Below are 18,208 nucleotides of genomic sequence, written 5' to 3'. Positions count from 1 at the left end.
GGGATGAGGACGGGACGTGTGAGCCCGTGACATATGATGGGACAAAAAAAGTGACGGGTTTTGTAAAAAACCTCGGACACGTGAGGGGAGGGGAGATGTGATGAACTCGATGTCACGCTCTTGTCCGTCACCAACTCTCACCCGTCCCATCACGTCCGAGCCGTTCTTTTCAACTAGCCGTACTATAGACACTGTAACACTCAACTCGGTCTCTTTCTCCCTAAAACAGACAATGTCCAGCTGGGGAGATCAACAGAAGATGAGTGGATGATTGTTGGAAGCTTATATAGATGTCTAAGTAGGGGTTAGGGTTCGTCCGTCCCGATGCTGAGATTGGATGCAGATCACAGATATCAGTACTAGGTATTCGTGAAGGCTACTTGAATTGCGGATTGTAACAACCAGCACACTGCTAAATTACAATCCCAACCCTGACGTGACACCCAAAGTCCATCACAAAAAATAATCATTATGTAGGTCAAGAAAATCCCCTGTGCAGATCATATTGGACCATGGCTGCTGATGTGGCTCACGCCACAAGGCGAAGCCAAGTGGTGCCCAATGGGCAATCCCAAGTGTCCCCTCGCAATCAACGCCTAATGACTCACTAAGAGTATATCTAAATTTGAATTTTCAGATTTTAATGTCACTAATGTCGACTTTATATAGTGTTGTTTTGGTATGCGCTCGTCATGATGTTATTACTTAATGTCCCTGATAATCAAAATGTTCGGGTGGGTACGATCGGATTAGCAGATCTCTACACAAGGTCAGATAATGGATGGATCGCATCACTATCTCCCTGGCAAGTTCCAACTCTTGTGAAAGGCGTAACGATCTGAGCACTATCTATGCTGGTTGAAATATACATGTCTGTAAATATTAGGACTTCCAGCACCTATAGTGCACGATCGTCCAGGATAGGGACGGGATCGTCCTGCCCGACGTCCCAATTTTTAAAATTTTGTCCGAATCGTCCCGTCCAGAGTTCATCCCATCCCTAATATTTTCGTCCACGACTCGTCCGATCCAAAAGCGTCTCGTCCATGACATTCTCGTCTCGTCCCACGTCCGGGACAGAGCAATGCATTAGACCACTTGGAATTTGACACGTGGCACAGAATGTGTCGAATAACAGCTGGAGCTCTCTGGCAGATACATGACTCTCGTAGGATGAAAAAACCGTCCCATCCACCGTTTAAACAAGGCCCCGGACGGGACGTTTGTTTCATCCGTGGAAGAAAAGATCATCCCGTCTGGCTACAGGCAGACGATTCTTTGTCCCGTCCGGGACGTGACGCCCGTGACGTGATGGGACGGATGACGACCCGTGACGAACAGTGACGTGAAGAAATGTTCGTCATGTCACCCTTACGTATGCGTTCAAGTATTTTCAAAAAAATCCATCACGTACCCTGTCACGCGTCCATGTATCCTCGTTCCGTCACGTCACCGTCACGGTGACGGCGTCACCATCACCGGTGACAGAAATAATAATATTTAATTTTATTATGTTAATAAACATAGTCGAAGCATTATATTATTTATTTTACTATGTTATTATTTATAATATTTATTTTTTTGTTAATCCATCATGGTCGTCATCCGTGACGAACCTATCCTCACGTCATCCGTCCGGGGTATCCCGTCCCCATCACGTCACTGTCACGCACAGCCCGTCACGCGCCACCGTAACCGTCACGGCCTATGCATTCTGTCACCATCACCCTCACGTGTCCGTCACGGTGACGTGTGATGAGACGGATGACATTTGCCGATCCCTAGACTCTTGTCAATTGAACCCTGGGATGGGACGATTTTCTCGGGATGAAATTCCCGTCCTGGCCGCGTCCCTGCACTATACTTGTATAAGCATGTGAGCCAAACGTTAAGCAGCCCATGAAATCCCAAAGACAAAATCGAAAGAAGGTCTACGGCTGGGGAGTGGTAGCCACGTCATAGACACGTGGCACTCGCAGAGCTGCCGATAACGTCATCTTTCCCGGCGTAAAGCCCGAGTACACAGGATACGTTGCACTAAAATTAAAAGAGGTGTGGATGCTCCGTTGTCACTGGCGTCGGCTCGTGTCCAGAAAAAAGTAAATACGCAAATAACGAGAGAGAAAGAGAGAGAGTTGAGAGACGGGAAAGAAAATAGGGGGGAAGAAAGAGAGAGAGAGACGGAGAAAGAATAGCGTGAAGGAAGAAAGAGATATGGAGAGAAATTTATGAGGCAGGGTAGAAGAAATGGAAACGATATCGAGAAAGAAGCAGAGAGACAGAGTGTGAGGAGAAGCAATCGGGAAACAAAGAGAAAGAGATGGATAAAAAGAGGGAAGAAAGGATATCTAAAGAGAGCGAGAGCGGCTGACAGAAGGGAGAGAGGAGGAAGAAAGGAGACATAGAACTCGCATGAGTGTAAAGAAAGTGAGAAGAGAAAGAAAATAGAGAGAGAGAGGGAGGAGAGGCTGGGGAAGAAAGAATGGGAGACGAGGAGTAAGAGAGAATACCGCTGCCTTTCTCCGCACACACCCCGAACCTCGAGCAACACATTATGGAGAGAGCACACCCCACTTTAAGAACAAGGGAGACCAATATAGATGAGAAGACAAAGAGCGGCGACGTCACAACGATAGCAGGCCAACAACTCGAGCGAGGGAAAACTATCCTAGAGTCCTCGTCTTGCTCAAGTGTAAGAAAGCTTTTGCACCGGTGATGAAGACTATTCTTCCCCACCCTGGAGGGTGCAATTCGCGACCGAATTAAACTACTTGAACAGGCACAAATTTCGCAAATTCCCCCAACCCGCGTCGGCCGGCGGCTCAGCGCGTGCAGATGTATCTCGCCTCGCCCGCGCAGCCGCCAGAACTCGCCGCCACGGCCGAGACAGCAGCGGTGGTGGAGAGCTCGGCCTGGTGCAACAAGCTGCTCATGGAGCGAGCCTTCACCATTCCAATCTTCTTCTTCTTCGTATTCTTCTTATTGCCAATATTGCCAGGGTCAGAGTCCTCCTCCTTGACCGGCTCCTTCTTGCACCGGACGCTGTTCACGCTCCGGATTCGCCCTTTGCCGAGGTGGTGCTCGCACAGAGAGTAGCCGACGAGGGTCTGCTGGCAGCAGCGCCAGCCCCGCCCGTTCACGCGGCTGCACCGCGAGCCCTCCATCAGTACCGCCGGGCTCCGCCGCTTCTTCCCCTTTCCCACAGACGGGCCCTCCCCCGTCACTCCCATCTTCCCCTTCGCCGACGCTTCTGCAACCATCCTGCCGATACCGATTCCGATAAGTTTAAAAGAGTGCGCAGACTCTACGCTTTCTCTCTCTTTCTCTGAACTCTGAGTGCAAGGAAAGCATGGGGACGGCATGCATATTGGCTTTTCTTGTGGGGGTGGGGGGGGGGGGGGATAGTCTAGAGAGAGAGAGAGAAAGGGAAGGACCAGGCTCACATCTTTGGTGGGTCCTCGTCCTCGGCCTCGGCCTCGCACTTCGGCGCCTGGAAAGGAAGGACGTCGCTAAGGGTGGTCAGATCAGCCCCATTGCGAATCCGCGAGGGGCGGAAACGAGAAGAGGGCAGAAGAAGAATAGAAAAAACCGACACGGACCAGGAATAGTCGATCCATCTTCCTCACCTCGCTGTCGGCTTCCTGGGTCGTCGCCAGTGGAGCGATGCCGAGCTTCCCTTCTTCGGTCCCTGGCCCGACGGACCGAGCATGCGACACCGCCGCTGCTGCTTCCGCGGCCGGCGCAGCGGGAAACGGCGAATCTGTAGCAGAGAGGCGGAGCTGCGGCCTCTTTCTGATCCTCATCAGCGGCGGGGCTTGCAAGAGTGTGAAGATATGAGCGTGGAAGGGGGAGGGAGGAGGGGGGAAGAGGACGGAGGAGGGATGAGGAGAAAGCGAGGATTTTTAGCCAGAGAAAGGGTGAGTGCAACCTCTCTCGATCTACCATTTTATCTCTCTGCAGTCCGCCCCTTCTTGAAAGGCGACCCTGCGGGAGGAGGACAAATTTATTTAAGTGCCTTGGAAATTACGGATTCACCGTTTGTGGTGTAGCGAGAGAAGAAGCAACTCTAAGTTAGCACTGTGGAAATTGTTGGGGATTTACTGTTTGTGGTGTAGTGAGAGAGAGTCCCGGCCCCAGGGTGCAATTCCTCTGGCTGTCACGTGAGGGAAGTGAGGGAAGTGGGAGTCCCGGCCCCGCGTGGCCATCGCATCTTCTGAGGTGTAATATTTCTTCTACTCATTAGAATAAGAGCTGGGTATGGCAAAACGTAGACATGTGCAAGTTGTACAGTGCGATGGTGTGTGCGGTTGTGTGCGAATTTGTGTAAAAAAATAAAACAAAAAAAACATTCATGAACGCGAGAGACCTGGTTCTGGCGACAGAGCAGTCAATCGCCTTCTACTTTCTCGTGTTGTTCGTCATGTTTTTCTTATTTTTATATTTAAATTTTAATCCTCTGTTGTTTGCGGATCATGTTTCTAGTTTCTTCTTCTTTTTTATTCTGTCTTTCTTTTATTCAGTTCTTCATTTTGTTATCCTCCCCTTGTCTCCCTCTTCTCTTTTCCTTATATTTGGTTCTTCTCTTCCTACTTTCTTCTCCCTCTGCTCCTATTTTCGCCTATCACAAACTCGGATTTCTTTGACTTATGCATCAATAATGGCTTTAATGTTCCTGTTATTTATTTGTCATGCCATCATTAAAGTGTGAAATTGTTTTCGGAAAAGCAATATATATAATTTTAAACTTCAAAGGACGGAATAATGTTTGTTGTCCTACATAAAAAACTTCCGTACAAGTGTTTGTAGAAGATGAATCAAATGACAGCTGCACAAATATTACAAAATTAAAATTTGCCTTAGGCGTATGGGCTGTTTAGGTAATTCACCTATGTAGGATGACAAAAGGTCAAATGGAAAAATCTACAACATCATTGTTGAGCGTAATTAATATCAAAGCATAATTCCGCCCTAGAGACCTCTAGAAAGTTCACCATAAAGTGTATGTTACCCTGAACCCTAGGGGAGTCAAATATCTACCAACATGTTAGTAGCAGATTTATTCCCCATGAAAGAGACTATAAAGAACTATTATATTATCGACATAGTAGAGAAGAAAAAGAAGAACAGTTGCACTTCATATTTATGTCTGATGTGAAGTGGAATATTTTTTCCAATAAGTGATTCATAGAAAGAGTCTGTTAAATTACTCAAGAGGATATCTATGTCCTATCGATGAGGTCTATCAAGGTAAAAACATAGTCTTTATATTCAGAGATATACATGATCATAGAACAGAAATTGATCAACATTGACTTAGCCTATGTCATGCTTGATGAGTGGTCTTTGAACAAAAATATTGGTTTCTTAGGGGTGAATGTGCATTAGGTAAAGGCACGCTGTAAACTATTTGAGCATATTTTAGGCATAAGCCAATTTCCATGGAACCGCATTAGGGCCAACATAATTAAGAGCTTTCTTCAAACTTTAAAGAGTTTGATTTTGATTCACCATCAAGAAGGGGAACATTACTGAAACAATAGCATTGAACATGCAAAAAGAAACCAGTTTTAGTTGACGTGGATTGGGAACCTAGAAAGTTCCTTGTCGGAATAGTGAATCTCCTTTAGATGGCCATCAATCTCTCTTGCCAATTGAAAGTTACCATAGAAAATGACACCCCCGTTATCATTAACGCAACAATGAGACATGTGGATAGTGTCATGCAAGGTGTATCAGATATGACCTTGTTTTAAGTCAGTCGTGTTATCTCAATGCACCAACAGACTATTAGGCTATGTCGCTATGATTTTGTGCGTGAAATTATATTCAATGCAGTGAAAGAAAATGATCAATTGAAAATTCATCTCTAAAATATATATCATATATGGCACCATGTGATAAAAATTTTCCACCCTTGACTGGCTTCTTGGGAAGGATTCTTCAAGCCGTTCATTTGCCTGATACCACTGTTTGGTTTGATGCCTTGGTTCGTCCATGGAAAACATGTTCCATGGACGAACCAAGGCGTGTCGATCTATTCACAATCGATCTTTAAAACAAAACATATAAAGTTACTTTTGGGGAACTCGTTCCACCCTTGACTTTGCCACTCTGAGATCATTCTGAAGCTGTTCACGCGTCCGGCCTATAGAAGTATCCACGTGATCACTCGTCACTTGGATCTCCACCTCTTCCTCTTCAGCTCTTCTTGGAGACTCTCTCTTCTTGGTTGATTTAGAGAATGAAGAAAGGGAGGGGCTCTCAAATCCGGCTTGCATGGGTGCTTAAAATGAGACCCCTTTCCCTCTTTACATTTCACTTAAGTTTTTTCTCAAAAACTCTCCTAAGTAAAATATGTCCACCAATGCCCTTATGACCTTGTGCGTGTGACCCTCTAGGCTCATGTATCATTCTAGTTAATAACTTTAATGGCCCAATAATATTTATTGACCAACCTTATTAATTAACTATATCAACATATAGGTTAATTAAATAAGGATGATTTAACCCAATCGATAGGTTAAGTTTTGAGCCCCTACGGTGCCAAGCTACACCTCGTGCTCTAGAAGATATTGATTAGTCTCGAACTCTCTCATGGAACCTACACCATCATCGGTTACCGTATATGTATAGACCATCATCCGCGTGAGACTCGAACGACTTAGGGTATGGTTTATCGTCAAACCCTAATTTGTCATTCAATTAGTACTGATGCATAATGTGGATCATTGGAGAACGTCTTCAATAATATCCTCACAACCCTGGCCAGGGATTTTTTTGCATCGTCTTCCTTGCGTCAATCTCCTATTATACCAAGGGCGAATGATCCCGTCTTGACCACTTAATCATATGCGTAAGCTTCTTACTACCTCCGATCTATAACTTATTTGAATCCCATGAATAGAGGCTCGTAAGTCATAGTCAAAATGTAGTCGTCCACTCACGAGATGTCCTTGGTGTCTCAAATCAATGGATCACTTATACAACCGTGACTTGAATCAACCTGATTAACGTTAAGGTATAATACCATTCAGGGATTCGTACGGATTGATTTAGTGAACTCTTTCTCCAAAGAGCACCCACTATCTGTCCTTAGTGCCGCCACACTAATAGATATAGGATCAGCTATGCTTATCGTATAAGTAGGATTAGCTAGTGCTATTCAATCCAAATAATTTGATGTCCGACTCGAGTATCCATCAAATAGGAATATTTAGAATACATGTTTAAAGACTAGTAATCATTGTATTATGATATCATCATAATTCAGTAAGTCATTGGACGTATTCATAAACTTCATTATAAACATCACACATAATAATAATGAACGCAAATATTTTATCCAATGAACTTAAATAAACATGGTAGTGTAATTGGCTTAACGACCACATAATATCCTGTTGAGGTTTTTGTGTTTTAATGTACACTAAATTACATTAATATCATGAATTTATAATTAAGAAACTAATTCATAATTAGAGCTTAAAAATATTTTAAGATTATGTTTTTAAACTGTTTTAAAACTATAAAATAAACTAAAATAATCTTAAAGTACTTGGGAGAATGAAAAATGTTTTTTAAACTTTCTGAAAATAATTTTAAAAGGTCATTTTATATTGAAGGTATGTTGAAATTATTTTCAGAAGCCTTAGAAATATTGTTAACTACTTTAGAAAATATTACAAATATTTTTCTGAATTTTTTAAACAATTAAAAGCCTTTTAAATGGTGCAAAATTGACTTTTAAATAAATTTTTGGTATTTTAGTTCATTTAAAAAGGGCCCAATAAGGCCTAAATGGGCGGAGCCCATTAGCCTTAGTGGCGGACCCGACGGACGGATTTAACCAGTTAAATCCGTAGTCGGGTCCGCTACTAAAGTTTGAATAATAATAAAAAAATATATATACACATATGTACGGGGAGGGCGGGATTTGAACCCACAACCTCTGCCCCAGCAATGGAGCACCTTACCAGTGCGCCATGAAGGTTTTATTTATAGAAAGATTTTTTTATATAATAACTAATTAAGTTAAACTTAATTAAAGAAGGAATTTAAAGGGTCAAAGGGCGGGTCCGACGGTTGACCTTCCGAAAAGGTCTTTATTAAATGCCAAAATTCAAATTTGTTCCGACTTTTGACATTCCATTATTAATTTCGTTAATGGGTAATTAATATCAGTAATTACGTCATTAATGAAACCTTCCAAAAGTCTTTGAAAATTCATAAAAAATTAAATAAGCTCCTTTTGAGCTCGAATTTTTTTTGAAATTCTCAGAAAATTACAACCTACCCCTCTGGTCCTATAAAAAAAAATACCCCTTCAGAGCAAGGGTTGAGGCATCCCTTTTGAAAACCATCTCTCTTGTACTACTCTTGAAGAAGAAAGTACTCCTTGTGAAGTTTCTCCCCTGCAATCAGTGTGGTTGTGCTTCTCCATTGATAAGGGAAGTTTTTCATTTTCATCATTCGTCCATTTAGTGAATAGAGTGATAGTTTCCTTCACATTCTTGTTATTAGTGGTGAATTTGTGTGATTTCTTAAAAGAGTGTGAAGGATTGATCTTGAATTATTGAAAGAAGTTTTTAGTGGGATTGAATTTGTGATCTGAGTAGACATTTTGGAAAGCAAAAGGCTGACATATTGATCTTGACATCATATCTTGAATTTTAGTGTTGATTATCCTTCATACATCATTGAGAGCGGTGATTGACCTTTGATCAATCACGGGGACCGGCATAGCTTCTGTTTCACTAATCTGAGCAGGTGACGAAGATCCAGAAGGCAGGGAGGTGATGTTGGTGGCACCAGGGACGTGACGGTGACGAGGGAAGTGGACGTACGAGGAAGGGTTCGTGACGGTCTACCCGAAGGCGGTTCGGCGTTGAAGCTCGTGCACCAAAGAACGTGACGTGCAATCGGAAGACTCCTCTGCAGAAGCAACTTTGTAAGTTGGGTTAGGGTACCTTACAAGGGAGGATCCTTAGTAAGGTTATCCTGAGTCCTAATTTGGACTCGAAGGGGGGCCTTGGATTGACTCGATCACTAAGCGGATCGAGGAACCAAGTAAATCTAAGAGTTTGAGAGAAAGAAGGTGAGAGTCAAATCAAGGAATCTTAAAAGCTAATTAGGCAAACAAAAAATAGATAAGCTAATTCACCCCCCCTCTTAGCTTCCAACATATCCATCACTTAGAAGTATATACATGACTAAGTAGATCTCTAGATCTCCTCTCCTATTTCACCAACTCTTCTTGAAGACCTTGTTGATCTTCTCACCATCACGTATTACTTGTCGAACGAGCAAAGAAAATAGTTGACAAAGAAAGGGTCGCCCAGAACTAGTTTGCATGAGCAGCTAAAAAGGGTGGTCCCTTTATTTATACGTATTAAGATTTGTTATTCAAATCCTAATTCATAAAGTATATCTTCCAATGTCCACTAGTCTAATGTGTGTGACCCTCTAGGCCTAAATATCAATCTAATTAAAAACCCTAAGTACCAAATAATATTTATGAGCCAACCGTATTCATTTAATATATCAATATATGGATTAATTAATTAATGATGAATTTAACCTAATGAATAGGTTAAATTTCCAGTAGTGAGGTACGAAGCTACACCTCACACTCTAAACGATATAGATTAATCTTTGATTTCTCTTATGGAACCTTGTGCATCATCAATTACCATATATGTATAATGCTTCATTCACAAAAACCTCCAAAAATTTTTGGAGTATGTTTAATCATTAAATCATAGTCATTCCTTCGGTTAGTACTGATTTGCAACAAGGATCGCTGGATTCTTCTATATCCTTACTACCAAGGCCAAGGAATTAACTGCATCATCTTTCTTGAGGCAATCTCCTTCAATATAGATGATCACATCTTGACCACTCAATTACCTTAGTATACTTCATAAGGCCATTGTTACTTGAATCCCATTGTTATGATTTGTAAGGCCATAGTCAAATCATAGTCATCCACCCATGAGATGTCATTAGTGTCTTTGGTCAACCGACTACTTAAACCACCACGAGATGAATCAACCTAATGGATGTGTAGGTATAATATCTGTCCGGGATCCATATTGATCAATTCAGTGAACTCTATTTCCGAAAAGCACCCAATGTTTGTCCTTACTTTCTCCACACTAATGGCCAAAGATCAACCATACTTATCGTGTGACTAGGATCATATAGTTGTATTCTATTCGGAAAGTTTGATGTCTATCCATATTTACAGAGTTGTGATAAATTTATTATGATCTCATCATAATTCACTAGGTCATCAGATATATTCATAGACTTCATTATAAACATCACACAATACTAGTAATGAATAAAAGTTTCTTTCAATGAACTTAAATAAAACTTTGCAGTACGATTGGCTTTGCGGCCACCTCATATTCGTCACATACATCCTTCCATAGTATTTGGGATAATAGGAAGATCAACAAGTATGCTTCGATCCTCATTCATTACCATGCTTATAAGTCCAAATTTAGGGTTTAAATCTCATTGTTTTAGTTCAGACTTCACCAAAAATATTTATCAAAAATTCCACTTAAATACTCTATAATTAATACAGGGCAAGTAAGGGGTCAATCCACAAAGAGGCACAAATCTAATTTGAAAATCATTCTCAGTCTTGGAATGAAGGATATGAGTTTAAAAGTAAGAAATATAATTTCTGGGATTTATATGGATTTTAGTTAATATATATAATTCCATGTGACTTAAATTGAAACAGAAATACAAAGAAAAACACAAAAATAGTTTTCTCTAATTTTCCTAAATTTAATTAACATCAGAAATAAATAATAAATATTTTTAGAGTTTGATGGAATTTCATTTACCCCAAAAACCGCTAGAATATTCAAATGGGAGTTAGAGATTTTTTAGAATTTTGTTATATGTTAAAATCACTTGAAATTAATTATATTAATTTTTGGGTTTTTTTACTGTTGTTTTCAGAAATTATAAATGACAGTCACGCGCAGACTGGCGGGCAGAGGGGTGTCTTTGCTGCACAAGCACCGCAAACATGCCGCATGACACTGCACAACAATTCACGGTGGCGGTTATAAGGGTGAAAAAATCTGGGTTTTGACGTGATAAAAAATGATTTTTTAATGCAATTTTTTTTGGGATTTAAAAAAGTAAATGTTGTGAAATCTAAAGAGAGATATGAGTGGATTTTGGGGAGATAAAGGAACGATTTTAGAGAGAGAAAATGACTAAAATGAAATGATAGATACAGAAAATGAAGAGAGAGTGTAGAAAGAGTTTGAGATGGAATTTGAAGGTGTCAATGAAGGAGAGCTTTTATAAAATTCTAAGGGGATGAGATAAAGATATGTATGAAGGTCTAGAGAGAGAAAGGGAAAGATTTTAGAGACATAAATAAAAAATTTTAGAGAGAGAAAAGGTTAAAATGTAGAGATAGAGAAAAAAATGAAGAAGGGGGTAGAGGGAGTTTGATAAGCCAAAGATTGATTAATAAAATTGAGTTAATAATATCATTAAAATTTGATTGATGCAATAAATTTTCACTTTTTACCCTAAATCATAATTAGAAAGTTTGGGATGAGAAAGGGGTCAAACCACAGTGAGGCACTTACCAAAACATTTTCATTATATTTTTTTATGAATTAATTTAGAGAATGAATTAATTTAGACATTGTTATGTTTGATTTTGTATTGTGATTACTAAAAGGTCTTTATACTCTTAATATTGGTATTTATATTTAGGTCAGAGTACTACAGAGATGATGATTTTTTTACCTATAACAAAAAAATTGAAACACTATAATGTCATGAAATGTGATTTATCAAGAAAATTTTTTATATATTTAAATTGGGTATTATTAAGCAAAGCAGTTCATTTACAAATTAGACTTCAAGATGGACAAAATTTTTAGTGAAAATTTAAATTTAGGTATGATATATATGGAATTGAATTTTTTCAAAAATCACTTTTGAAATCTAGAGAGAGAAATTATGCGAGATAACTTAGAGAGAGATAGTGGGAAATATTGAGGAAAAGTAGTTGTAGGTAAAATTCAACTTTAATCTATCGATCTAAGCTATCAGATGAGGTGAGAAACAGTTTAGAACTGTAAATTTAAACTCTGATCTTGAATGAAAAAAAATGCAATGCTAATCACAATTCAATTCACCTCCAATGACATGTACATTTCCGTCTGCCTTGGCATTTTGAAATTATTGAAGAAGGTGTTCAAATAGTAAAGAAGAAACTTACAATTTTGATCCTTGAATCAAGAACTGTTTTACTTCAGAACCGGATCATGTGTGCTTCCTGGCCAAACTAGTTGGGGGAGAGCTTCCTCGGTGGTTTTCTCCTTTCTCCTGGCCTTCATTTTATAATCCAACCGTACGGATCGTAGAGGATGGAAAGAAAAACCTACCCTCAAAATTTGGGCGAAATTGCACGGTTAGTTCTCGACACATCGACATGTCCATGTCGATTAATCTCTACCCTTGGATTATCTTTATCTCTCCTCCACGCAACCGCCAGCCAGGTGAAAATCTCAATTTCTGATTTGCCAGGGCGCTGTCCTTGTTGTCTCTGCCATCAGATCACGTGCCACCACATTGCTTCGCACTAAAAACAATGAATTCATTCTCGTTAAAAGAGAAAGCGGGAATATACCTTTTGCATGGGTGGGAGCGCACCACGTCACCCGATTTGCATCGGCGTGCCTCATTTTTAATAATAAAAATAATATTACATTGAATAAAATAAATGCATGCACTTAGAAATTCTCACGTGCATTTATTGCATGAAAAGGCAAAGAGGAAGATCTCCTCAAGCCACCCGCACCAGGCGATAATGAGAACAATTATTGGATAATTTTGGTATTTCAAATAATGATGCATATTTATCCTATGGAAAATGATTGGCGCAGTTAATCATTTGCCTGAATTTTTGGGCGAAATGACGCGGAAAAACCACTTGAATTCGCTAAAATAAATTAACTATAAACAAATATTTCTTGGCTAAATACTGGTCAGAAAATTATAAAAGACATATGAAAAATTCCAGAAATTTTTTTAAATGCCATAACATCCTCTAGCCTAGTATTTTATGCCCTACAAAAAATAAATCTTTGGTGCACTTAGGTCAAGATGTCATGTAAAAATACTAAAAAATTAAAAATAAATCATAAAACTATAGTGCAAGCTATTTATGTACATTTAATTAGGATAACATGAAAATATGGCCAATAGAACAGATATATTTATGTAATGTTCATCAATTTTATATAATGACGTGCAAGTTGTCAGAGTTTTAAATGGAACTTGAAGGTGCAAATGGAGGATTTTTTTTTGAAATTTTGAGGGAATGAACTTGGGATATTAAGGATAAGATCTATGTTCCTAAAACCTCAATGCAAGTGTGGTGAGCCCTCAATGCTTCCTCTCAAGTCTGGATCCTTATATTTTTCCAGGACCATGTGTTTTTCAATGCTTACAAGAGACAACATTGAATCAAAACTTCAATAAACTTACATTAAGCAGGTTGAAGAATCAGGATTCTGAAATATGCCTTCTCCTTCTGGCAAGCCACTTATTAGAGCACATCCATTATATAATAATCATCAGTACTAAAACTGCTTGACTTGAAATAAGTCAAGGAGTTTAGTAAAAAATAACTTATGCATAAATATTTAGTTAATTCAAATAATAGCATGATAAATTCTGAATTAATAATACAATAATCATCTACAATATATCTAAGTATCCATGCATTTATCATGTCATCACATGTCTTTGGTATTGGTGCACTTGTTGATCCCTCCATGAAGCTATGGTTAGTTGAGCATGACTAGCAAAATGAGATCCTATGTAATGCACAGAATTTATCACTTACACATGATGTCATCATTCAGAAGAGCATTAGTTAGATAGGTTGCTTTGGAGGTTTTTGTCCAACTTCAACAATCTAAAGCCATTTTCAGTGAAGCACTTGAATTGTTGCTTAAGAGAAAGCATATGCATGCCATTTGTTTAGGATAGCACCTGACCTCCTATCAATAAAACACAGCCATTTTACTGATGGATGATAACATTTGAGCACTATTATGTGGGGTTGGCAAGGATTTCAAAGTATTTGATGTCAATTTTGAAGACGGCCTCACCGGTATAGATTCTTCTTCACAAGTCTTGTTGTCATCAACTAAAAGCAATCTAGTTTGACATTCGAGACATGATGAAACTAATGACTCTAAAATATTGGTGGCAATGACCTTAACAATGATGATATACATTTCTTAGGCTGAAATGTTCTGCTTAAAGCTGATGAACCATTTCCTCACTAGTTTCATTGTTCACAGGGAATGGAACGAATAACTCAGATTTCTTTTTAGAAAGTTATAATTTGAAAGTAAATTCTGTTATTTATTTATAAGGCTTTAAAATATTTTCTTGACATATATATATAGATCAAACATTTTTGTCTTCCTCATATCTCATGATTATAATATTCTACAAGTTTTTTAATTTGTGTAAGCTATTGTTTATTATTTTAGAATCGTGGTTGCCAAGGATTAGAAATATGGTATCAAACAATTCGACCTATATGTACAATATTATGGACATGGTGAATCTATTTTTTTACTGTTACAATCAGTTCTATGTATTTAAAAATTTGTATGCTTAAAGACTTATAAAGCTAATTGCAAATATAAAAAAATTATTGTGTACGTAACATCTTATAATTGTCAAAATATTTACAAATATGATTTTTAATTGTGTAAAAAATATTTATAATTATCTAATAATTCTGGATGTAAATAGTTATAAAGATAATTTAAAATTTATAAGATAATTATAAAATGATTTAATTCTGTGCAATATCTCATGCTTATAAATATTATACTAACATTTTTAATGCATATAAATATATATATTATTGTTGACAATTATAAAGGTAAATGCATATTAATAAAAAATATATAAAATAAGTATTTTCTACCTGATATCATATGCTTAAAAAAAATTGTTATTATTTTCTATAAATTGCTTGATGTCAATAATTATGAACAAAAGTCCAATGTTCATTATTATAAAGGTAATATGAAAATTGAAAAACAAATGGTTCATGTCTACATAATATCTGATGCTTACTGAATAATCTCAAATAAAGATACGCTTCATCCAATTTAAGATAAATAATAAAATTTCAGTTTAGTTTTCTCTCATGCTTAGTAATGTTGTTGAAACCTGATCTCCAAGAAGGTTGCACACATCAGATGCCTTATAATATGATGCATTTAATGGGGATGGAGCCAAGGGCCATGTAAAGTAGGCAAGTGTTTTATCCATGGGCATTATATTTTTAGTTAAAAAATAGATTGAAATGATTAATATGATCATGAGAAATTTGAAATTCATTTATAATTAAAATTTTTTGCTTATGGATATTTTCCTCTCGAAGTTACAACTCTCTAAATAAATTATTTATATTATGTTCATAATATTTGATGGTAGGGCATATTCTATCGACAAATTCTCCCAATATGTGGATGTGTGATGTTTAATATATTTATATATATATGTATATAAAATTTTTAAGTGGAAAAATTATTCCACTGAAGTATTTGATGATTTAGTCCTTTACATGGGTCAGCTCGTCAAACTAGGTTTTTTTGCCTCTGGTGTGCTCGGGACGGTTAACAATTTATGGAAAAGTGGGTTTACTATTAATATTTTTGAAATACTATCAGTATTTGAAAAGATTTTCTGATATCTATACAACTAAATGTCTCTAATTGACTTTTATATGACCTAGATACTAATCCAAAGCAAGGATTACAGGTTTACAAATTTTTATAAACTATCACTTTTTGCATTTATCTGAACCTTGATTCATAAGGATTGACCTTATTTCATGAGGCCTCTAACTTGTAAGAAAATCATGCTCTATTGATCATTGGGAGCTTCCACTCTCTCATGGTGACCCTAGCTCTCCATGTCTTTGAAACATGCTCTCTCTGATATCCTTGTTCACGAGGAACGTTTCATACATTTGGATAGGATACATGTTTTCTTGGGATTCTTCCTCTAGAATGTGGACTTTTTTCCAATCCATCAAGGAACTGTTCACTGCAACCAATACTTGGAATTAGGTCTGGACTTGACTTTGCAGATCTTTGTTTTTTAGTATTTATTAGAACAATGTTAGTCAAAAAGAAGGGTGATCGGGGTCTAAATTGGAACATTTTTGGTGGAATAAAGATTTGGTTTTAGCCATTTTACTTCGAAGTGAAATATCATAATTCACCTATTTGTTTTTGACGACATAGTATCTGGGAAAATAAATTCATTGAACTAATATGTTTGTAAGAGAAACACTGGAGCAGAATCCCAGAAATATCATCCATAGAAGCTCCCATGGGTTGCTTTGGCATACGAGTTCCAGGAGGTAGGGAGGGAGCAACAAAGAGAGAGAGGGAAAGTGTGTGTGTGAGAGAGAGAGAGAGAGAGAAAGAGAGAGAATGATAGAGATCTAGAGAGTGAGAGAGAGAGAGAGGGATGAAGAGAAACAGAGAGAGCGAGGGAGAGAGAAAGCAACAGATATATCCTAACCAATTGCTATTTCTCCCATAAAATAATACAAAACTGAATTGACATAACTATTTTTCTCAAAACAAAGTATTACAGCATCACACTTCTGAAATAAGGTTGACTGCGAAAATAAAATCTGGTTCTTATATGAGGAATAGTAGTTTTGCTTAATAGATAAGAAATTATCCATTTTATTTTTAGAAGGTCGAAGAAAGTTTTGAAGAGGAGAATTTATGGCATTAGAGTTAGCGTAGTAACATTAAACTGATAAGAAATTCTTATGCGAATAAATGGTTAAGTGATGTGATTGCCAACAGTTATTTCAAAACTAATATTCAGAATGGGAAGTGATTTTGGTTATTCAACTCTCTCTTACCATTTTAATTACCCTCAAAGAAGCTGCACTGGATACTTCATGATATTAAGGTATTAATTAATTTTTAGCGTCATGAGCTCTCAAGAAATTTTATATGAATGTTATTAAATTCAGTTCTCCATCAGGTTATATATTTTCTGTGTCATTATCGATATCGGTATTCATATCGTTAGAGGTTTTAACAATATCAGTATCCCAGTCCAATTCCAGACGCAGATACCATTTCCGCACTCTAGATTGTGCTTAAGATATTAGCAGTGTCATGAGCTATAGAGAAATTTTATATCAATGTTATTAAATACCGTTATCCTTCAAGTTATATATTTTTTCCATTGAAACATCATAGAGACGATATCACCGTATCCGAAATGAGAGAACCATAGAGGGCCCCTTCATCTAAAGCTATCTGGCCGAGAAATCCCCAAGACAAATCGAAAGAACGTCCAAGAGTTGGGAGAAGCAGAGCCGTCAGTAGTCTCTGTTAATCTAATAGCCATGTTAATGACAAGTGGATCGCAGAGAGTTAACCCCCTTGCGTCATCTTTACCAGCACAACGCCTGAGGACGCAGGCGGCAGCGGAAAAGGCCTTATGTGGATGCTCCGTCAGACGCTGGCGCGGTGATGAGTAAGTAATGCGGAACACGCTGCGAATTCACAAGAGATAAGCGTAATGAACGGCTTAGAGAAATAAAGAAATGACGGAGGGGAATATAGCACGGAAGATAGGAAGACAAAAAAAGATTCAAGAGCAGGAGACGAAATAAAGAGAAAAAAGATAAAAATGGACGGAGAAAAGAGAGCGGAGACGAAAAGAAGAGATAACAAGATAGGTGAAAGAGAGAGAGAGAGAGAGAGAGAGAGAGAGAGAGAGAGAGAGAGAGAGAGAGAGAGAGAGAGAAGAAGGCACAGAGGCTGTTCCACCGGTGATACTGACTATTCTCTCGTACCAGGACGGGTGCATCACTCCAGCCACAGAAACAACTATGAAGTCTTCCACCCCGCGTCTGCCGGCGGCTCAGCGCGTGCAGATGTATCGCGCCTCGCCCGCTGGAAATCGCATGAGAAAAAGAAACAAATAACAATGAATATCAGAGACGACGGGATTATCTAAAGCGAAAACCTTGTATTTTACTTTCCGCTGCTAAAGAGAGAGAGAGAGAGAGAGAGAGAGACAGAGACAGAGAGACAGAGACAGGGAGAGACAGAGACAGAGAGGAAAAGAAAACGAGAGGGAGAGA

The 18,208-nt window shown here is 38.3% G+C and overlaps 1 protein-coding gene across 2 annotated transcripts; it reads right to left on the bottom strand.

Moving 5' to 3' along the window:
* Nucleotides 1–2,574: 2,574 nt before the first annotated feature.
* Nucleotides 2,575–3,977, bottom strand: LOC144714016 (uncharacterized). Of its 2 annotated transcripts, none has more exons than XM_078588755.1 (3): nucleotides 3,600–3,977; nucleotides 3,444–3,490; nucleotides 2,575–3,261 (listed from the first exon to the last, which is right to left on the bottom strand). In XM_078588755.1, exons 1-3 carry the CDS (start codon nucleotides 3,801–3,803, stop codon nucleotides 2,823–2,825), a joined length of 690 nt encoding a protein of 229 aa, XP_078444881.1. In that variant the 5' UTR covers nucleotides 3,804–3,977; the 3' UTR covers nucleotides 2,575–2,822. The 2 variants fall into 2 exon arrangements, with proteins under 2 accessions (XP_078444881.1, XP_078444882.1); XM_078588756.1 differs by having other exon boundaries at nucleotides 3,627–3,975.
* Between the last annotated feature and the right edge of the window lie 14,231 nt (nucleotides 3,978–18,208).

This window comes from Wolffia australiana, chromosome 16 (genome assembly GCF_029677425.1).
Source record: "Wolffia australiana isolate 7733 chromosome 16, ASM2967742v1".
NCBI classification, from domain to species: Eukaryota; Viridiplantae; Streptophyta; class Magnoliopsida; order Alismatales; family Araceae; genus Wolffia; species Wolffia australiana.
Note: the sequence above shows the minus strand (reverse complement) of the source record. Positions and strands in the feature narration are given on the sequence as shown.